This window comes from Syngnathus typhle, linkage group LG21, assembly GCF_033458585.1.
Source record: "Syngnathus typhle isolate RoL2023-S1 ecotype Sweden linkage group LG21, RoL_Styp_1.0, whole genome shotgun sequence".
Classification (NCBI taxonomy): domain Eukaryota; kingdom Metazoa; phylum Chordata; class Actinopteri; order Syngnathiformes; family Syngnathidae; genus Syngnathus; species Syngnathus typhle.
In genome coordinates this window covers 4,666,823-4,690,143 of record NC_083758.1, presented here as the reverse complement: position 1 = coordinate 4,690,143, position 23,321 = coordinate 4,666,823, and the positions used below count along the sequence as shown (strand labels likewise).

The 23,321-nt window shown below is 39.2% G+C and overlaps 1 protein-coding gene across 1 annotated transcript; it reads right to left on the bottom strand.

Annotated features, from left to right (window-relative positions):
* Positions 1–437: 437 nt before the first annotated feature.
* Positions 438–22,919, bottom strand: arhgef39 (Rho guanine nucleotide exchange factor (GEF) 39). The gene is made up of 11 exons (XM_061269298.1): positions 22,842–22,919; positions 22,094–22,265; positions 21,116–21,210; positions 17,313–17,433; positions 16,506–16,624; positions 12,225–12,345; positions 11,423–11,541; positions 5,438–5,558; positions 4,631–4,749; positions 1,292–1,517; positions 438–446 (listed from the first exon to the last, which is right to left on the bottom strand). Exons 2-11 carry the CDS (start codon positions 22,241–22,243, stop codon positions 438–440), a joined length of 1,200 nt encoding a protein of 399 aa, XP_061125282.1. The 5' UTR covers positions 22,244–22,265; positions 22,842–22,919.
* Between the last annotated feature and the right edge of the window lie 402 nt (positions 22,920–23,321).

Genomic DNA, 23,321 nt, shown 5'->3' with positions numbered 1-23,321 from the left:
AAAAACTTTAACATGAATTTTTTTTAAATATTATTGACATTTTTTTAGGGGGAAATATTTTCTTGAAAATAGTCAATTTAAATCTTTTTCTATTTCAAAAATATATTTTCTTCCCAAAATAAAGAATTTTAAATTATTTTCTTGAAAATATTCTATTTAAATCTTTTTTTTAATTATTTCCTTGAAAATATTTAATTTAAATCTTTTTCCACTTCAAAAATATTTTTTCTCCCCAAAATAAAGAATCTTAAAATAATTTCTTGAAAATATTCCATTTAAATATCTTTTTTTAAAAATTATTTTCCTGAAAATATTCAATTGAAATCTTTTTCCACTTCAAAAATATTTTTTCTCCCCAGAATAAAGAACTCAACTTTAATTTTTGTTTTTATTTTTGCTTAAATTACTCTCCACTTAACTTTTGGACTACTGCATGCTTAGCTCCTCTGCGAATCCACATGAAAAAGAATTGAATACCGCAAGTTGCGCAATCAAAGCACGGCCAGGCTGCTTATGTATCAGAGCGCCGCACATTAGCAGCAGAACATAAAGTGCTTCCCGAGACAGCGTATCAGCCGAAATGAATATTGATACGGCGGCAGCATTGGCAGTAAACACTTGCCGCATAAACGCTTTGGTTGCTTGCTCAATGACGCGCGACTCGTTCCGTTGAATGTTTCATGACAGCGACTACATCATTTAGACGTAATTTGTCAGCCGGCAGCTGCACTGAGACCTGCGAGACGGATCAGACCAAAGCGGGAGGAACATTAAAAGTTGAACTTTTTTTGGGGGGGGGGCTAAATGAGGAGGAAGTGACACTCAAAACGTCTGGCGAACTTCACGTCACGCCGCGACTGTCAAGGACTTGAGGTAAGAATCAAACATGCGACGTGCGTCGAAAAGGGAATAACGCCTCACGTCAATAAGCAGATGTCTCGACACCTGCTGTAACATCCTTACTATTGCATTCATTAGAAACCATATACCGTAATTTCCGGACAATAAGTCGCGTTTTTCTTCATAGTTTGGGTGGGGGGGCGACTTATACTCAGGAGCGACTTATATACATATATATGTTTTTCTTCACTTTTTTGGGCATTTTATGGCTGGTGCGACTTATACTCCGGTGCGACTTATAGTCCGAAAATTACGGTATGTACGATTCCATACAGACTGGTGAATAAAAAGCGAAGTGTGGAGAGTCTCTGTAAAGTTCAGTAAATGAATTAATTGGGTGGTTAGGGTCAATTGCCTCATGCGTCGGAATCATTTTGACATCGAAACTCACGCTTAGCAGGCCTCCTTCGCCCGTGGTGTCGCCGAAAATCTTTTTCACGACGCACTCTTCCAGCGGATACGCTTGCTGCCCGGCAAATTTCTCGCTGTCAGTGGGATGCAGGTAGCTACAGCGCTTAGCCTGCAGAAGAATGTCGGAAAACAGGAAAAACATCCTGGGTTTGACCCCTGATCCTTTGGACGGGACCACCTTCAGCCAGCCTTCACGGATGTACCACCTTCCTGTAGAAGAAGAAACAAATTGTTTTTCTTTACGTGATGGAGAGATGCTGTAATTGGGGTGTTCTGGATGAAACGACAACTAAATTAATTAGTCGTGTAGGTCAAGCTGACATGAAAAAAACAAAAGAGGCTGACATGAAATGTAAAGACTGGGAGGTACAAGCCGATAAATGTATAGCTCCTGCTCGGCTCTTTGATTGGCAGCGCCGTGACCGCCGCTAATAAGCAACAGCCTGACATTTGGATAGATAAAGATGAACATTCAAACATAGGTCCGGGGTATTTTTTTTTTTTTGTAATTACCACGCCTGTGATTACGACTAGGTCCGAGACATGCCTTTCGGGCTCACCGTAGACATTTTCCGCTTGGGATGAGTTTGTTGAGATGAAGTGCAAGGGGTCAAATTGCTTTTAAAATGCCATGGGTGTCACATGGAAAAATAGTCTGGAGATAGCGGATTGTCCGTTGCCTGAACTGTTTCAAACTATCCAACTAAATGTTACAAATGATTGAAGAAAAAAAAAAAGCTTGAATGAATTGAAACAAAGTATTAAACTTCATTTATGACCATAATGGTATAATTGCAAAGTTCCACATCAGTGATTTGTAAAGGACTGTCGGCAGGTGCCGTTTCTTCCGTAAAGTTTTTGTAATAAATCAAGTGGAGGCGTCGTAATGTAATAGCGGAACATGCCTTCGCTTCTAATTCACGCTCGAGCGGCAAAGTATGTTTGCTCGAGCGTCGGAAAGCCGCCGCTGTCCAGCGTACTGAAACGGATGCACTTCAAAGACGTCAAGTTAAATTCCGTGTATTCAAATCAACGCCGGAACAAACTTTTTTTTTTTTTTCTAAATCAGCTTTACCTTGACAGAAAATGTTGACAAGGTTCTGAGAAGTTAGCAACAGTGCCAAGAAGAAAAATCCAGGTACTTCTCAGACTCCCTGCCAGCATCTGACCATCCGCGGGGGCTTTGAGGCGGCAGGTTCAAAAAGCAGGAGGTGCCGAGCACTCCTCTCCACGTAAAGTTTTTTTTTTTTCAATGTTCCTTGTCAAAGAGCACCTCGGCTCCCACTACAAAGTCTTTTGGGCAAGGCCGTGGTAGGGGGGCTGAGAGAAGGTGGGTCAGGAAATAAAAGGTTGGATCTACAAAGGGGTCCTGTTCCTCTGTACTGTAGAGATGTGACAGAATGAGGACAGGTAAGATTTGGCCTTAACAGGGCATATATTTTACCTAAGTAAGGTTAACAAGTTCTTAAAAAAATAAAAGTTCCCGACTGCTTTTGAAGAAAATGACACTATGCTTATTTTTCCATGCGGTGACTTTGATCAAATGATCAGAATACGATTTCAAACTGAATTTTGACAGTGAATTTTAATACAACCAAATCCAGTGTAAATTGCAAGACCAGGTCAAAGGTCACCAGAGATAAAAAAAAGTGAAATATCTTAAATTGAAGGGACCTGGAGGCAGACATAAATCGGGAGTCACCACGGGAAACGGGCCGTTTTTCTGCTGTATCGATGTCCCATTGATTCGGGGTTTTGTATCTCACAGTGGCTAGCCCCGCCCCTACGGCAAATCACATCCCTACTTAATATGTTTGAGGGGCCTGAGATGGCGATGCTGGTGCGACGGGAAGCCAAATGGGTCGGGGTGAGGCCGCGTCTGCTCTGAAGTCGGCCTGGTGGGACTGGGTGGGTTTATTGCAGGATAACCAACCTAACCCAGTAAAACAAACTCTCATGTCAAACTCACCGGCAAGTTAGTTGGATGCAACATGTCAAAGGTTTGATTGTACGTCGACGAGCGTGGAAGATACGTAATTAGGATGCAAACAAGCGGCTTGATCAACCAGTGTCACAAAACGCGACGCGTTGGAAAGCACGTTTCAGATGATTTCTTTTCTTGTTCCGCTAATTAACAAGTGAGATCAGGACCGCGTGAAATTACAGCCAACACAAAAGCGGTACTTAACAAACCAGATTTTGACAGTTTCCGGACGGATAGCGCGTGAGACGTGGGCACTACATCAAATGATAATAATTATATCTGTCAGCCAGACGATAGATTGTGTAATGAACGCGGCAAAAGACTCGTGAAAGGAAAACAATCAAACGGCAACTCGTGCGTGAAATCGGTGACATGTTAAGGAAGCGGTGGAATGCGACCTGAGCACATTTCATTAGTTGGTAGGGAACAGATTTATAAAAAAATAAACAAAGACTGAGATGTTTGGAAGCATTTTGCAATGTTTGCTGTAAAAATAATATGTTAGGGATGTAGTGTTTATTCCCGGTGTATTGGGGAATGAATACCCTTGAGAAAGCACTGATGTATTTTAAATAATGGAGAATTTTTTATTTTTTTTCCGAGTGTAAGCAGAGAGGGGAAATAGGGAGGGCCTGTTGTTCCGATTTATAATAATAGTTACAATTACTGCTTATTATGCAAGTATCATTTCAGGATATTTTTTTGACACCATCGGCTTTTTTTCCTTTGTGGATCTTGCTTATTGTTGGGGGTTAACAGAACGGCATCATTCGAAAAGATTAATAGAATGAAACTTTTTGTTAAAGGGATTTAGTTAAAAGTTTTTGCAGAAATTAAAAGGATTTTAAGAATGCCTTATAGTTCGGTAAAAATAAAAGTAAGAATAAATAACTAAATGATAAATACATATAAATAAATGCATTATATAAAGTATAAAAAATAGAAAATAATTAATATAGTGATTTAATTATAAAATAGATAAATAAATAAAGTAAAAAATATGGTACTGTGACTGAATGACCAAAAACGGATAATATAAATAAATACGGATAATATAAATAAATACGTTATATAAAGTATAAAAATACAAAATAATTATTATAGTAATTTGATTATTAAATAAATAAATAAATAAATAAATAAATAAATGAATACATAAATAAATGAATACATAAATGAATAAAAATATAAATAAATAAATAAATAAATAAATAAAGAAATAAAGAAAGAAAGAAAGAAAGAAAGAAAGAAAGAAAGAAAGAAAGAAAGAAAGAAAGAAATTCAGTACTGTGACTGAATGAATGACTAAAAACACCAAGCATTTACTCAACTCACTGATCAATCCGCTCGATAGGAAGTTGAAGCAAGTCCTCCAGCTTGCGGTTGTTGAACTCTGGCCGACCTTCCTGAAGTTTCTTAAACCGTCTGAAGGCCTTATTTTGCTTCAGCTGCATCTGGATCGACAAAGAGACACAATTTATCATAAAAAAAAATCAGACACAGCTGGAACAAAGTGGAACCATTGCTTCCAAGGCTGCTCACTATTTGATATTGAGCAAGTTTTTATTCGGCTTTCCTTGAACCAAACTAGGGACACGGTAGCACATCATCTTTTCATAAAAAAAAAAAAAAAAAAAAATCCTCCAAACAATACATGACACGTCAAATTTGTCGTACAAACCATCCTTTGACAAAATGACTGAAAGAAACATGCACCACATATCGCTTATGACAAGACGCAAAGAAACCGATCGAGCGAGTACATATCCCATTTTCTTCCCACAAAGTCGTATTTACATTCAGCTTGCGCACCCGATGATGGACATAACAATGACGACCCCTGAAAACCCATGTCATAGTCCCGCTAACAAACTGGAGAATCCCCCCATTCTTGTTACTCATTATGTCTGGGCTGCGGGGCTTGGACAAGGTGTTGGCTTGTGGGGTGCCGGTGATGTCATTAAATATGCATCTGCACATCATGTCAGCATGAGTATGTGTCAACATTTGGGTGACATGATGCCCTAAACTTGTCATTCATGTCAGTCATGACAATAAACCTGCCTTGGTGAGTGTAGCTAAAGCTGTGATGGGAAGTTGGCGTATGCTAGCAATAGCTTCAGAATAAGCAGCCTAACTTACCCAAAGCACTTTTTGGGCATTGTAAATGTTGTCCACGAAGATGTTGTAGTGATGCAGTTGAGTGCAAAACTCTTCAAGGCCTCTTGCAAAGTAGCCGTTTTCCAGGTGTACTAGCAAAGATCTGCAAAACACAAATATCGAAGGGTTAGCGTTAGCTCCTAAATATACAAGAAATTTAATCGTCCCGTTTGGCGCCATGTATCAATTATTGCAAGAAACTCTTTGCAACAAAACCTTACCACCGGAAAAAAAAAATACATTACTGCAACGCATCCCCGATAATAGCTGTAAACATTTCCAGCTACATCATTAACACATTCGATGTCACGACGCGTGGCTGAATTTCAAGCGCAACTTTTCAACTTTGGTTTCCGAGGAATGAAAATCGAGACGAACACGAGCCTCTCGGCGACGTGTCTCTACTAAAATAATCGCCGCCTAATTAGCTCGCTTAATTCCACAACAATTACAATGTAAACCAAACAAGGCATCCGTGTAGACTTTTCCCCCTTTGTTATGCGTGCTCGGAATATTTTTACTGCCTCGGAAAAACAACAACTTCTAATTACCGCCTTCTTGACATGAGATCTGGCCGAGGCATTAATAATACATCTCGCCTATTAGACATGCTGAAGAACTCTTCCAATTCTTGGACACTTTATTCCACTTATTTACTATTTAGACTGTTTGACAATGAAACAAAAGCGGGAAGAACTTTTACAACAAAGTCTCAGCATCATTTATCGGGTCCTACATTGTTTTCGTGCTCGAGTTGTGTCGTACTGTAAGCGGGCAAAAAAAAAAAAATTCCCAAAGTGCCGCAATTATAACAATTAAATCGAGCGAGAATGCAAAGCAAGGCAGAAAACAGAAGCTTCAGGGGGAAAACGACACGGAGCAACACGAGAGAAAACAACAACAACAACAAAGTTTTATTTCCCACCGTACCCGCATGAGCTCGTTTCCTTAATCAGATACGTGATTTGTCAGAAATATCTTTTAAAAATAATTCCCTTTGCAATACAATTGGGGCTGACGACGGGAAAAAAAAACACCCAACCCCCATTAAAAAAAAACAAAAAAAAAAACGGAGTTTAAAAACAGATCGCTAATGAGAAGAGGAAGAGACGATGGTGGAGCACTTTCAGATATGTACCTTCATCTTAGAGTCACGGGCTGTTTTAATTTGTAAGCAAAGGCAGCACATCAGCAATGAGATTTTAATTGATAGCCATAAATAATTCCTTGTGTATATTCGCACTTCAGTCGACTTCGCTGTTTATTTGACGACCGAAATGAGTCATTATCGAGATTTGTGTTGATGTCGGAGGACTTTATTTATTAATATCGCGCTAGCTTAATAGCCTCTGATCCACTCCCAATTAATTATGTCAAAATCCACATCAAACCAGAACTTGCACTCGCGTTGAGCTTTTACTTGGCTTTCATTTCTCCGCTGGCCGAAGCGCCGCTGCGACAATAACGGCAAATGGGGAATGAAAGGGAATGCTAACGCGGTCTTTGTTCGCCAAATTAAACTAATGAGGGCTTTCTTTTGGAATGACTGTCTGGTGACGGGCTTTTTACAATGAAAAGTTTCCACTGAGTTTTTCTCGGCTTGACTGACGCTGGAACCAAAGTAGAGGTTGGATCATTTAAAACTCAACCAAAAATATTTGAAAGGTCTTTTTTTACTAAAATGAAAAAACTACCAGGCAAACTGACTGACTGACTCATTCTGTCCATCGGTTTTGACGACCTGGATCAACACAAACATCGACTGAATCCTGAAATGACATGAAAACATGTGGGCGCATCAACCACTTGAGGGACAAGATGGAGAGTGTGGTATTCATTGCTTAACAATATAAAAATATATATATATTGACCTTGACTCGCAGTAGGGGGGGAAAAAAAGGATTACTGAGACGGGAGCACAATTGCGAAAGGCACTTACGTGAAAGCTGTTGGAACTCGGGGTTATCTGGAATGGTATTTGCAGTCATCTCTTGCAGTAAACGTTTATACCTAAGAAAACAGATATTCTTTAAATAAATATAGAGATCATCTGTTATGTGGTAATGAAAAAAAAAACATTTCAAAAAAGGATCCGCATAAAATTGAACAATTATTTATATTCTTTTATTTCCCCGTTGAAACGATTTAACCTTGGAAGACACTGATTGATTTTTTTTGTTGTGCCGTCTTTGTGTAGTCTGGCTGCCGAGACATATTGGTGCCACTGGGTGAGGTCTAAAAAAGCCACCTGCTTAACACACCGTCAATTTGTTGCAATAAGTCGCTCGTGAGCAAAAAAAATTAAAAAAAACATTTTCTTGGGTCTTAGCGGCGAGCTATCACGCTGTGGGTGGAGGAGCGCATTGTGCATGTACTCAGTTTACTGATTAAAAATGAAATGAATGCCTAACAAGCTCTAATTAAGCCGACATCAATTAAGGGACACTTAAAAAGAAGGAAAAAAAAAAATACCCAGTTCCTTCTCCCCTTGTATCGTCTTGTAGTAACAAATGCATTACAGACATTATTAGCAATGGGTGCCCTCGTTTTTTTTTCTCTCTTCCAAGGAGTTGAGATGAAATTCTAATTACAGCGGCAGCGTAACAAAAGAACCACTCTAATGAGCATTATTATAGCTGATTTCAAATAATGTAAATGACACTCACTTATTAAGCTGCCCTGTCCCACTCATTAGCACCACAGCAAAGAAAGATAATGAGACAATAAGATATTCCCAACAGCTTGTATATTTTCTATGGAACGTAAGAGTTGGTGGTTTGACGCACCTACCGCCAGGAAAACACGTTACAATTAATTTCCGAGATGTTCCAATTTGTAAACAAGAGTATCCGAACAACGCATCTGGATCGTGTACCGTATTTTTTACAGTATAAGGCGCACTTGAAATATTTGAATTTTCTCAAAAAATAGACAGAGAGGCTTAAATATGGATGTCGGATTTAAATTGAATCGTTTGACTCATTTGCTGAACTGATTTGTTTACCTTAATGTGCAGTAATACATCTTTTAACCCGGCTCGCCTATATTATATGTATATATATTTCAAAAAATAGATTTGATCCCTATATACGATCATTTCCAAAAATAGGCCTTTTTTCTGAGACTGCACATTATAATCCGGTGCGCCTTATCGTCTGAAAAATACGGTAACATAAAATATGGTAATTTTCAGTTCCCGGGCGTCAATGGCAGCTGAAAGGAACCGGACGCTAAAATTCAACTTGAGACAATCCCCATCCATGACGCTTTGTGGTGATAGCAAATGTCTGCCTAATTATCTGATCGTACCAAGCCTCAATCATCTAGAACTTTTCCTGGCATATTTTTTTTATTGGTTATAAACGGATCTTGATCGTACCAAGCCTCAATCATCTTGAACTTTTCCTGGCATATTTTTTTTATTGGTTATAAACGGATCTACCTCAATAAAGCAATTGGTTTCATTGCCAGCCTTGCTTCAATACTGACAATGAAGCACAGGGTCAGACGGACAATATATAACAAATTACTAAGAGGGGGGGGGGGTGAAAAAAATAACAGCGATGTACCTGCAGACCACGTCTTTCAGAAAACATTTCAAAAGAAATTAATCAAAAGTTCGTCCTTGTCTGGAGTAGCCTTACAGTGCCAGGCTGTAGCGGATGACAGAATAAATGCCCGAGCACACAAAAGCAGCTCATTTGAAAGCCCACCTTGTCGAATGAAAGATGAATTCAAGTACGGCAGCCATGTACAACGCCCAACTCGGTGCTTCACAATGCTGAGCAGGAATGACAATGACCCGAAAGACCTTTGGGTTTTGTATGCCTTTTTACACAGAAGATCCTCTGAAGCAAGCTAGGTCAAAGCCTTGTTACGCTAAATTACGCTTGGTTTAGAGCACACATAATCCAAGGCCTGCTGCCATCTTTATAAGAGCTAAAACTCCATTATTGACATAGTACGGGCGGAGAGGGGTTGTCGCAATCAATTCGAGACCCCACCACTGTCATAATGGTGAACTCAGCGATAGAAGAGACAGATGACTACACCAAGTCGGGCTCTTGTGAAGCGCCACTTAATAAAGGCAATTATTTTTGGCGTCCCCCTAGCAGCAACATAAGTAGCCGCACCCCGGGGCTTCGCTCGCCATCCATCATTCTTAAACGGCGATACGGGACAACCATTTTCTTGCCGTTCCCAACCGAGGTAAGTTGCTAGTCGAGAGAGGGGGGGGGGGTGGTGATGATTATCTCGACGCCGCTTAAAATCATCACAAAATTAGACACATCCCTCAAGTCTCAAGGGTTTTGCGGAGAGTGACAGATGAATCGATGGTAATGACGGGAAGTGGACAAGGAAACCCCGAGCAAGACTGATTAGATGTCAGAGTCATGGATAATTGTATATCATAAGGACCATGACATCCAGATTTCCCCCCCCCCCCCCCCCCAGTATTTCATAAAACACAAACACCGTAAGGAGATTCAAATAACCAACCTAACCCAGTAAAACAAACTCTCATGTCAAACTCACCGGCAAGTTAGTTGGATGCAACATGTCAAAGGTTTGATTGTACGTCGACGAGCGTGGAAGATACGTAATTAGGATGCAAACAAGCGGCTTGATCAACCAGTGTCACAAAACGCGACGCGTTGGAAAGCACGTTTCAGATGATTTCTTTTCTTGTTCCGCTAATTAACAAGTGAGATCAGGACCGCGTGAAATTACAGCCAACACAAAAGCGGTACTTAACAAACCAGATTTTGACAGTTTCCGGACGGATAGCGCGTGAGACGTGGGCACTACATCAAATGATAATAATTATATCTGTCAGCCAGACGATAGATTGTGTAATGAACGCGGCAAAAGACTCGTGAAAGGAAAACAATCAAACGGCAACTCGTGCGTGAAATCGGTGACATGTTAAGGAAGCGGTGGAATGCGACCTGAGCACATTTCATTAGTTGGTAGGGAACAGATTTATAAAAAATAAATAAATAAATAAACAAAGACTGAGATGTTTGGAAGCATTTTGCAATGTTTGCTGTAAAAATAATATGTTAGGGATGTAGTGTTTATTCCCGGTGTATTGGGGAATGAATACCCTTGAGAAAGCACTGATGTATTTTAAATAATGGAGAAAATTTTTTTTTTTTTCCGAGTGTAAGCAGAGAGGGGAAATAGGGAGGGCCTGTTGTTCCGATTTATAATAATAGTTACAATTACTGCTTATTATGCAAGTATCATTTCAGGATATTTTTTTGACACCATCGGCTTTTTTTCCTTTGTGGATCTTGCTTATTGTTGGGGGTTAACAGAACGGCATCATTCGAAAAGATTAATAGAATAAAACTTTTTGTTAAAGGGATTTAGTTAAAAGTTTTTGCAGAAATTAAAAGGATTTTAAGAATGCCTTATAGTTCGGTAAAAATAAAAGTAAAAATAAATAAATAAATGATAAATACATATAAATAAATGCATTATATAAAGTATAAAAAATATAAAATGATTACTATAGTGATTTAATTATAAAATAGATAAATAAATAAAGTAGAAAATATGGTACCGTGACTGAATGACCAAAAACGGATAATATAAATAAATACGGATAGTATAAATAAATACGTTATATAAAGTATAAAAATACAAAATAATGAATATAGTAATTTGATTATTAAATAAATGAATAACTGAATACATACATAAATGAATGCATAAATGAATGAATATAGAAAGAAAGAAAGAAAGAAAGAAAGAAAGAAAGAAAGAAAGAAAGAAAGAAAGAAAGAAAGAAAGAAAGAAAGAAAGAAAGAAAGAAAGAAAGAAAGAAAGAAAGAAAGAAAGAAAGAAAGAAAGAAAGAAAGAAAGAAAGAAAGAAAGAAAGAAAGAAAGAAAGAAAAAGAAAGAAATTCAGTACTGTGACTGAATGAATGACTAAAAACACCGAGCATTTACTCAACTCACTGATCAATCCGCTCGATAGGAAGTTGAAGCAAGTCCTCCAGCTTGCGGTTGTTGAACTCTGGCCGACCTTCCTGAAGTTTCTTAAACCGTCTGAAGGCCTTATTTTGCTTCAGCTGCATCTGGATCGACAAAGAGACACAATTTATCATAAAAAAAATCAGACACAGCTGCAACAAAGTGGAACCATTGCTTCCAAGGCTGCTCACTATTTGATATTGAGCAAGTTTTTATTCGGCTTTCCTTGAATCAAACTAGGGACACGGTAGCACATCATCTTTTCATAAAAAAAAAAAAAAAATCCTCCAAACAATACATGACACGTCAAATTTGTCGTACAAACCATCCTTTGACAAAATGACTGAAAGAAACATGCACCACATATCGCTTATGACAAGACGCAAAGAAACAGATCGAGCGAGTACATATCCCACTTTCTTCCCACAAAGTCGTATTTACATTCAGCTTGCACACCCGATGACGGACATAACAATGACGACCCCTGAAAACCCATGTCATAGTCCCGCTAACAAACTGGAGAATCCCCCCATTCTTGTTACTCATTATGTCTGGGCTGCGGGGCTTGGACAAGGTGTTGGGTTGTGGGGTGCCGGTGATGTCATTAAATATGCATCTGCACATCATGTCAGCATGAGTATGTGTCAACATTTGGGTGACATGATGCCCTAAACTTGTCATTCATGACAGTCATGACAATAAACCTGCCTTGGTGAGTGTAGCTAAAGCTGTGATGGGGAAGTTGGCGTATGCTAGCAATAGCTTCAGAATAAGCAGCCTAACTTACCCAAAGCACTTTTTGGGCATTGTAAATGTTGTCCACGAAGATGTTGTAGTGATGCAGTTGAGTGCAAAACTCTTCAAGGCCTCTTGCAAAGTAGCCGTTTTCCAGGTGTACTAGCAAAGATCTGCAAAACACAAATATCGAAGGGTTAGCGTTAGCTCCTAAATATACAAGAAATTTAATCGTCCCGTTTTGGCGCAAACAAATTGCCAAACACAGTGTATTTTTAAATCTTGCTTCAAAAACATCTCCGACGCTAATGCTAAAGTCAATGTAAAATCCAATCGACGCGCTAACAAGGAATTAGCATGGACGAGGGGTGTCAAACTCGTTTTTTTCACGGGCCGCATAGCTTATTTCGGAGGGCTATTATGACTGTCAACCCAAAGAAATATATGAGCACTTCATATTATATACAGTAAAAGCTACAAAACAAACTGACAAATAACTTGTTTTCAAATCAAGTAAAAACTGGTCAAATATTAAAGAAAATAAGAATAATAATAAAAGTGAAGACAATTTGCAATTTGACACGAATCTGATGAACAATTTGTCTTTGCGGGCCACATAAAATGATGTGGTGGGCCCTATCTGGCCCCTGGGCCTTGAGTTTGACACCTGTGGCATAGACCGTTCACAATTGTCCAGTCGCGTCGCTCGGTATTCGGCGGGCCTTGGGTGGGCTGGAGCCTCACCCATCTGACTTTTCGAGATTTAAATGAACAATCAATCGGAATATCTTTGCAACCCTACCAAAATTTACGCCGCATGTATTTAGTGTGTCAAACACCTCTGACACATTAATTTCCAAGCGCTTCCTCCAGCGCGCATTTAGCCTGCAGTCAGAACGCTTTGGACTTTGAGTTAGCGCCTGGGAATACACCGCCGTTCCGTATCGGTGTGATCTCAAATGAGGCGCGATGGCATCTGAAGTATCGTTTCATAGCAAAAACGTTTAGAGAAACTGCGGAGGTTGAGCAAAGTTTAGGACTGTTCCTCACGCTCTGTAGTGTCGTTTTGAAGGCCTCGGTGTATTTACCAGGACCAGGTAGGTCTTACCTTCAGGGCACCCTGGGCCACTTTGTAGTGAGAACATGCCGACTGAACTCTGGAGCAAAACAAGTGAATCAAGGCAAAACAGTCGTCAGGCTGTCAGGCACATTATAGCAACACGGACGCAATTGGTTGGGGGTGTTGACACTGGTGAAGGAGCTTGTTATCCAAACTTAGAGGAAGTACCGCACACACACACACATCCATACACACATTCCCACTCTCTAATGATGTTCTAAGGCTTAAATATGGATGTCGGATTTAAATTGAATCGTTTGACTCATTTGCTGAACTGATTTGTTTACCTTAATGTGCAGTAATACATCTTTTAACCCGGCTCGCCTATATTGTATGTATATATATTTCAAAAAATAGATTTGATCCCCTTATACGATCATTTCCAAAAATAAGCCTATTTTCTGAGACTGCACATTATAATCCGGTGCGCCTTATCGTCTGAAAAATACGGTAACATAAAATATGGTAATTTTCAGTTCCCGGGCGTCAATGGCAGCTGAAAGGAGCCGGACGATAAAATTCAACTTGAGACAATCCCCATCCATGACGCTTTGTGTTGATAGCAAATGTCTGCCTAATTATCTGATCGTACCAAGCCTCAATCATCTAGAACTTTTCCTGGCATATTTTTTTTATTGGTTATAAACGGATCTTGATCGTACCAAGCCTCAATCATCTTGAACTTTTCCTGGCATCTTTTTTTTATTGGTTATAAACGGATCTACCTCAATAAAGCAATTGGTTTCATTGCCAGCCTTGCTTCAATACTGACAATGAAGCACAGGGTCAGACGGACAATATATAACAAATTACTAAGAGTGGGGGGGGGGGGGGGCGGTGGGTGAAAAAAATAACAGCGATGTACCTGCAGACCACGTCTTTCAGAAAACATTTCAAAAGAAATTAATCAAAAGTTCGTCCTTGTCTGGAGTAGCCTTACAGTGCCAGGCTGTAGCGGATGACAGAATAAATGCCCGAGCACACAAAAGCAGCTAATTTGAAAGCCCACCTTGTCGAATGAAAGATGAATTCAAGTACGGCAGCCATGTACAACGCCCAACTCGGTGCTTCACAATGGTGAGCAGGAATGACAATGACCCGAAAGACCTTTGGGTTTTGTATGTCTTTTTACACAGAAGATCCTCTGAAGCAAGCTAGGTCAAAGCCTTGTTACGCTAAATTACGCTTGGTTTAGAGCACACATAATCCAAGGCCTGCTGCCATCTTTATAAGAGCTAAAACTCCATTATTGACATAGTACGGGCGGAGAGGGGTTGTCGCAATCAATTCGAGACCCCACCACTGTCATAATGGTGAACTCAGCGGTAGAAGAGACAGATGACTACACCAAGTCGGGCTCTTGTGAAGCGCCACTTAATAAAGGCAATTATTTTAGGCGTCCCCCTAGCAGCAACATAAGTAGCCGCACCCCGGGGCTTCGCTCGCCATCCATCATTCTTAAACGGCGATACGGGACAACAATTTTCTTGCCGTTCCCAACCGAGGTAAGTTGCTAGTCGAGAGAGGGGGGGGGGTGGTGATGATTATCTCGACGCCGCTTAAAATCATCACAAAATTAGACACATCCCTCAAGTCTCCTGGGTTTTGCGGAGAGTGACAGATGAATCGATGGTAATGACGGGAAGTGGACAAGGAAACCCCGGGCAAGACTGATTAGATGTCAGAGTCATGGATAATTGTATATCATAAGGACCATGACATCCAGATTCCCCCCCCCCCCCCCAGTATTTCATAAAACACAAACACCGTAAGGAGATTCAAATAACCAACCTAACCCAGTAAAACAAACTCTCATGTCAAACTCACCGGCAAGTTAGTTGGATGCAACATGTCAAAGGTTTGATTGTACGTCGACGAGCGTGGAAGATACGTAATTAGGATGCAAACAAGCGGCTTGATCAACCAGTGTCACGAAACGCGACGCGTTGGAAAGCACGTTTCAGATGATTTCTTTTCTTGTTCCGCTAATTAACAAGTGAGATCAGGACCGCGTGAAATTACAGCCAACACAAAAGCGGTACTTAACAAACCAGATTTTGACAGTTTCCGGACGGATAGCGCGTGAGACGTGGGCACTACATCAAATGATAATAATTATATCTGTCAGCCAGACGATAGATTGTGTAATGAACGCGGCAAAAGACTCGTGAAAGGAAAACAATCAAACGGCAACTCGTGCGTGAAATCGGTGACATGTTAAGGAAGCGGTGGAATGCGACCTGAGCACATTTCATTAGTTGGTAGGGAACAGATTTATAAAAAAATAAACAAAGACTGAGATGTTTGGAAGCATTTTGCAATGTTTGCTGTAAAAATAATATGTTAGGGATGTAGTGTTTATTCCCGGTGTATTGGGGAATGAATACCCTTGAGAAAGCACTGATGTATTTTAAATAATGGAGAATTTTTTATTTTTTTTCCGAGTGTAAGCAGAGAGGGGAAATAGGGAGGGCCTGTTGTTCCGATTTATAATAATAGTTACAATTACTGCTTATTATGCAAGTATCATTTCAGGATATTTTTTTGACACCATCGGCTTTTTTTCCTTTGTGGATCTTGCTTATTGTTGGGGGTTAACAGAACGGCATCATTCGAAAAGATTAATAGAATGAAACTTTTTGTTAAAGGGATTTAGTTAAAAGTTTTTGCAGAAATTAAAAGGATTTTAAGAATGCCTTATAGTTCGGTAAAAATAAAAGTAAGAATAAATAACTAAATGATAAATACATATAAATAAATGCATTATATAAAGTATAAAAAATAGAAAATAATTAATATAGTGATTTAATTATAAAATAGATAAATAAATAAAGTAAAAAATATGGTACTGTGACTGAATGACCAAAAACGGATAATATAAATAAATACGGATAATATAAATAAATACGTTATATAAAGTATAAAAATACAAAATAATTATTATAGTAATTTGATTATTAAATAAATAAATAAATAAATAAATAAATAAATGAATACATAAATAAATGAATACATAAATGAATAAAAATATAAATAAATAAATAAATAAATAAATAAATAAAGAAAGAAAGAAAGAAAGAAAGAAAGAAAGAAAGAAAGAAAGAAAGAAAGAAAGAAAGAAAGAAAGAAAGAAAGAAAGAAAGAAAGAAAGAAAGAAATTCAGTACTGTGACTGAATGAATGACTAAAAACACCAAGCATTTACTCAACTCACTGATCAATCCGCTCGATAGGAAGTTGAAGCAAGTCCTCCAGCTTGCGGTTGTTGAACTCTGGCCGACCTTCCTGAAGTTTCTTAAACCGTCTGAAGGCCTTATTTTGCTTCAGCTGCATCTGGATCGACAAAGAGACACAATTTATCATAAAAAAAAATCAGACACAGCTGGAACAAAGTGGAACCATTGCTTCCAAGGCTGCTCACTATTTGATATTGAGCAAGTTTTTATTCGGCTTTCCTTGAACCAAACTAGGGACACGGTAGCACATCATCTTTTCATAAAAAAAAAAAAAAAAAAAAATCCTCCAAACAATACATGACACGTCAAATTTGTCGTACAAACCATCCTTTGACAAAATGACTGAAAGAAACATGCACCACATATCGCTTATGACAAGACGCAAAGAAACCGATCGAGCGAGTACATATCCCATTTTCTTCCCACAAAGTCGTATTTACATTCAGCTTGCGCACCCGATGATGGACATAACAATGACGACCCCTGAAAACCCATGTCATAGTCCCGCTAACAAACTGGAGAATCCCCCCATTCTTGTTACTCATTATGTCTGGGCTGCGGGGCTTGGACAAGGTGTTGGCTTGTGGGGTGCCGGTGATGTCATTAAATATGCATCTGCACATCATGTCAGCATGAGTATGTGTCAACATTTGGGTGACATGATGCCCTAAACTTGTCATTCATGTCAGTCATGACAATAAACCTGCCTTGGTGAGTGTAGCTAAAGCTGTGATGGGAAGTTGGCGTATGCTAGCAATAGCTTCAGAATAAGCAGCCTAACTTACCCAAAGCACTTTTTGGGCATTGTAAATGTTGTCCACGAAGATGTTGTAGTGATGCAGTTGAGTGCAAAACTCTTCAAGGCCTCTTGCAAAGTAGCCGTTTTCCAGGTGTACTAGCAAAGATCTGCAAAACACAAATATCGAAGGGTTAGCGTTAGCTCCTAAATATACAAGAAATTTAATCGTCCCGTTTTGGCGCAAACAAATTGCCAAACACAGTGTATTTTTAAATCTTGCTTCAAAAACATCTCCGACGCTAATGCTAAAGTCAATGTAAAATCCAATCGACGCGCTAACAAGGAATTAGCATGGACGAGGGGTGTCAAACTCGTTTTTTTCACGGGCCGCATAGCTTATTTCGGAGGGCTATTATGACTGTCAACCCAAAGAAATATATGAGCACTTCATATTATATACAGTAAAAGCTACAAAACAAACTGACAAATAACTTGTTTTCAAATCAAGTAAAAACTGGTCAAATATTAAAGAAAATAAGAATAATAATAAAAGTGAAGACAATTTGCAATTTGACACGAATCTGATGAACAATTTGTCTTTGCGGGCCACATAAAATGATGTGGTGGGCCCTATCTGGCCCCTGGGCCTTGAGTTTGACACCTGTGGCATAGACCGTTCACAATTGTCCAGTCGCGTCGCTCGGTATTCGGCGGGCCTTGGGTGGGCTGGAGCCTCACCCATCTGACTTTTCGAGATTTAAATGAACAATCAATCGGAATATCTTTGCAACCCTACCAAAATTTACGCCGCATGTATTTAGTGTGTCAAACACCTCTGACACATTAATTTCCAAGCGCTTCCTCCAGCGCGCATTTAGCCTGCAGTCAGAACGCTTTGGACTTTGAGTTAGCGCCTGGGAATACACCGCCGTTCCGTATCGGTGTGATCTCAAATGAGGCGCGATGGCATCTGAAGTATCGTTTCATAGCAAAAACGTTTAGAGAAACTGCGGAGGTTGAGCAAAGTTTAGGACTGTTCCTCACGCTCTGTAGTGTCGTTTTGAAGGCCTCGGTGTATTTACCAGGACCAGGTAGGTCTTACCTTCAGGGCACCCTGGGCCACTTTGTAGTGAGAACATGCCGACTGAACTCTGGAGCAAAACAAGTGAATCAAGGCAAAACAGTCGTCAGGCTGTCAGGCACATTATAGCAACACGGACGCAATTGGTTGGGGGTGTTGACACTGGTGAAGGAGCTTGTTATCCAAACTTAGAGGAAGTACCGCACACACACACACATCCATACACACATTCCCACTCTCTAATGATGTTCCCAGAGACTTCTGTTCGCACACGCTGGAAGGAGGCAGTTGAAGTTGATTTAAATAGATTTTAATGAAGTTGCACGCCTAGGTAGCCTCTGTTCATAATCAGGAGATGCGGGAGAAGCCGAGAGAGTTCTAACGAGGGCAAAGGGCGGGAAATGGAGTGTTTCCGATTCCCCCCATCATCCTGCTTACTGCCATAGGCTATTATGATAAATATGAAATTAAAGGGTACCTTTTCTTTTACTTTTTTTTTTTTTTTTACAGCAATTAAATTAGCTGCCATTAGCGGCAGGGCGGGATTAGTATTCGGCGCATGTCGAGTTAATCTGCATTAATTCCAAGCAGTTGCGACATCTGGGCCGGATATGACCTCAACTGCAATTCCCAGCGAGTCGCCTTCATCTAGGGGTGGCATGAATATCAATTGTTAGGGCACCATTGACATGACTAATAAATAAACATTAAGTCAATTCGCTGTTATAGCACAAACAATAGCGTGGAATTTTGTTGATCACAGCACGGGTCTTGTCTTATCTACCTTTCGTGTTCTACCTATTATTATCATCATGACACCCCCCACCCACCAGCTTCCCATTTTTAAATCCACTGTGGCTATTCTTCATACCTGATCCGCTGACAGGCCTTTCAAGTCTTATTCCTGTTTTGGCATGTTCGAAGCTAGGGATAATTGGATGGCTGCCTTTGCTGCCGCTTCTCAATAAACAGTCTGCGGCAGAAATGAATGGCACGGCATATCAATATATATTCACATGTCTCCCTTTTTTTTTTTTAATATAGCTTTTAAAAAAAAAAATGGTGGAATTTATTAACTTTATCCACTGCACTCTGCGGGCAAGTAAACAAACACAGGGACATCAGATGAATATACATATACACTTTACACTTGGGTGGAATTCAAATCTAACAATGACTACTCCGTGGAAGTGTGTGTGTGTGTGTTGGGGGGGCATAATCATGTTTAGCAACAAGCCTCAGGGCGTTTGCACGCTTGGACACTTGAACTGTGCCGGACTGGGGTCGACTGGATTAGTTCTAAAGATCTGCTATGCAGTTAAAGGGAGTGTAAAACTTTGGGTCAGATTTGTGTTGAATGTTGGTGACAGGAACATGAGTGAAGGAGCAATTTTTTTTATTTATTGTAATTTACAATAACTCCCCACAAATATTTATCATATTATTCTTGTAAATGATATTATAGTGACTTTTATTTACTTAAATTTTACACTGATGCCGCTTTGAGATCTGACGCAAGCTAGCGTTATGCTAATTGCAAACAGGTAGCGTACTAATAATGTTTTAATTTAATTAATACCTCCAGGTATTGTATTTAATGCTTTTATTGTGAAATTTAATTTCACAATTTTTTTTAATGGGTTTCAATGCTTTTTTTTTTAATGACGCATGGAAAGTTAATTCTATTGTGCGGGTATGAAACGTTTGACATCGTCCGATAGCCTTTAATAATCCAGACACTTGTTACTCACCGTTTCACCAAATAAACATATTGCATATCACGCACTTGGAATATTCATCACGTATGAATCCAAATGACTTCACCGGACAATTATTACGTCGCAGAAAGTCAGAGTGGGGGAAGAGAATATGGGAAAATCTAATCTATCACTTAGCGCTGATAAATCTGTCTAATGCACTGTCTCTCAATGGAATGTTTTTAAATGGAGTACTTACTACTTGCCGTTGCTTTTAAACCACTAATTCAATAAGCGCGGTCCATAATGAAGATGTATGGGAAGTGCAGAACCATTTATCCCGTACGTCACAGTGTGTAATTCATACTTCAGTCTTCATTGGAGCACATGCCTTACGCTACCCTACTTTTTTTCCCCCTCCCCATTTCGACCTGGCAGACAAATAGATGAGCACTAGAATTAATTAATGGAAAATTGGTTTGATTGTGTTGAATTGATTGTTGGTGAATGGCGTCTTAAAGGAATTGAGGGAATGTGGCGTGCATTATTTGGCTGAAGACAGCAGAGGCACTGTTGATTCATTTTCAACTAGATTGCATTGTGCAGGAGGATAATGTGATTTAAAAATGAAGAGAAATAAATGAATCAATTTTAGAAAAAATATATAAAATTGAATGTAATATAAATTTAAATGTATTTATTTTTTCCTAATTAAAGAAAATTACGCCATATTTTTACTGCGCTTTGAAATATATGAATAGTTTTTTTAGAATTTGTTCAAAGCTTCAATTACAACTCATATTTTCCCATTATATCGATCATTTCCATTTTACGCTTTATCTTCTCAAATTATAACAATGTCCTCAAGGGGGGTGTCGGCTTGAACATTTCTACCCTTACAGAGTATCGACTAGGACTAATGGTGAAGATAAGGCCGATACTTTAATAAACCTGGAGTTTATCATGAGTGCATTTCTACACAGGGGAGCAACTGCTTTCCCAATCACTTTACACAGTCTCTCCTTGCCCTTAAAGCGCTGATATTCGTAAATTATGCAAAGGGATACTTACTGGTTTACTGAGTGAATGGCTTTAATTGAACTGAAGATGCTTTCTCTAATGTCCTGCCTCAGGGTTCCTTTGGCCTTCAAAATCTCCACAAAGTACTGGAAAAAAATAAGGAAAACAGCTAAGCAGTGATTGGTGAAACTTTTCACGAGTTGTTTTGTTTACGTTAGTGAAACGACAAAAAAAAAAAGTAAGAGGCATTATAGTCAGTAGGCGGATATGAATGAAGGTTGTTCCGAGGGTAGAAAAATGCCGTCCGACTAAAGTGGCAGCTGCGTTGGTCTCAAGTCATTTGCGGTGGAAATGGGATTAGCAAATTGAACGAGCACAAGGCTTAAAATGACTCCTAATTGGAGTATACGGGCGGAGGGAGAGTAATTGAGTAGAAATTAGGCAACACTGGTGGGTGGTAAAGTCTGTTGTCCCCGCAGGAAGTGAAGGGTACAATGACTGCTACCTTCAGCAGGCTGCTTTTCACTATGCAGTAACCTTTATGACGCTGAATGAAAATGACTACCAAGGTTTTACATTGTTTGTGGAAAATAAATAAAATCTTGAATTTGCTAAGGTGAAGACACATCTTAAGAACTGACTCGAGGATAAAAAATAAAGTGAATAATAAAATGATTTCATGCTTCAATGCCCATTGATATTAAGTTAAGTTTCTTCACTGGTGTGCATCTTGGCCAACAGGGGGCAGTGTGGTACAGTCACGTAAAATGCACAATGAAGAGTTTCACAAGTAATGGACTAAAATTGCTGTGGTTATATATGTATTTTTTTGTCCGTGTGTCGCTACACTGTTCAAACCAAAGCAACATTGATGCTAGTTTTGCTTTGTGTGTTAGCATTATGCTAGCAGGGCTTTCGAAAGTTATATTTACAACTCAAACTGGATTGAAAATAAAGAGCTTGAAAAAAAAGTGTGAGTTGAGGCAGTGCTGTATTTTTTTTTCTTCTTTTTTAAAATATTTAACATACAGTGGTGACTAGTTCCAGCTGTTGGCAGTACCGCTGCTCCGACAGCACCAATTCTCTGGCGACCCGGCTCCGTTTCCTCTCCCAGCGGTCCCTCTGCTGCTGGATGATGTTGCCAATGAGGGCATCAGGTGGACTTGGACAGAAACTCATGGTCGTGGCGTCAAGGATTATCCTGGGCACGTACAAGAGGAGATTTATATCCTGCTGCATATGCTTGCACACATTTTCAAATGGTAAATATATGAATCCGAATAAACAATAGACATTTTCTAAATGGCCATGTAATGTGCTGATTTAATGATATGCTTATCTGCACAGAAACACAATGTATAATCACAGCATCTCTGTTGTCAGGGGGAAAAAAAACAATCAATAGTGAATATTGACATTGTTTCTTCAATGCTCATTTTCCACACTAGTATCAATACCACTTTTATCTCTTTCATGACAGTTGACCAATAGTTTTCAAACATGTAAACAGAGCTACTTCTACTAGACACACTTTTTTAAGATGCTTGAATAATCATTTTTGTGTAAAAGGTATTAATTTGGGCCCGATTTCTCCAATATTACAGTTTGCATTTCGTATGAGTAGATCAAAACAAAGAAAGCATGACAGCACAAAATAGAAAGCGGTTTTTTTTGTACATTGTGGGTATAGTTCAGGATTAAGAGATTTAATCGTGCCTCCCGAATGTTAAAACATATGCATAAAATCATTATTAATTGGTATTATAAGTTATTTTACCTCGGGTTAACGTCTCTACTTTAAATCCAGGCGCTCTTTTTCGGTTTGAGATTCCCTGTTCCGGTTTTGATGACGTTGCGCAATCTGATTGGTTCAGCGAAGATTCGAGTCTTTCCCCCTCCCTTTCAAAATCTGTAGCCCCGCCTCGTTACAGCTGGTCCTCGTTTTACGAGACGTTTCCAAGTTACGAACGGCGTCTTCACGCGTCACAATAAAAATACGTACCTTGATCGTGTTATTCATTTTAATATTGACTATAGTTATGACTTTTACTACTTTAGCATAGGTTAATAACATAAGCACGTTTATACTTATGTACACATTCTTTGTTGCCATAGTAACAGCGTCCTGCTGAATGTCGTAACTCGAGTGCAGCGACTATAGAGCAAAGTGATTAAATTAAAATTAAAACTTTTGTGTTTAAAAAAAAGCTGTTTTAAAAATAAAATTAAACCATTCATGTATAATTAAAAAAAAAAA

Excerpts from the sequence above, each read along its gene's own strand:
- arhgef39 (XM_061269298.1), bottom strand. The coding sequence starts at position 22,243 with ATGAGTTTCTGTCCAAGTCCACCTGATGCCCTCATTGGCAACATCATC. Across the intron at positions 17,434-21,115 it reads GCCATTCACTCAGTAAACCA|ATCTTTGCTAGTACACCTGG; the intron begins GTAAGTATCCCT and ends TGTGTTTTGCAG. Across the intron at positions 4,750-5,437 it reads ATGCCCAAAAAGTGCTTTGG|ATGCAGCTGAAGCAAAATAA; the intron begins GTAAGTTAGGCT and ends TTGTCGATCCAG.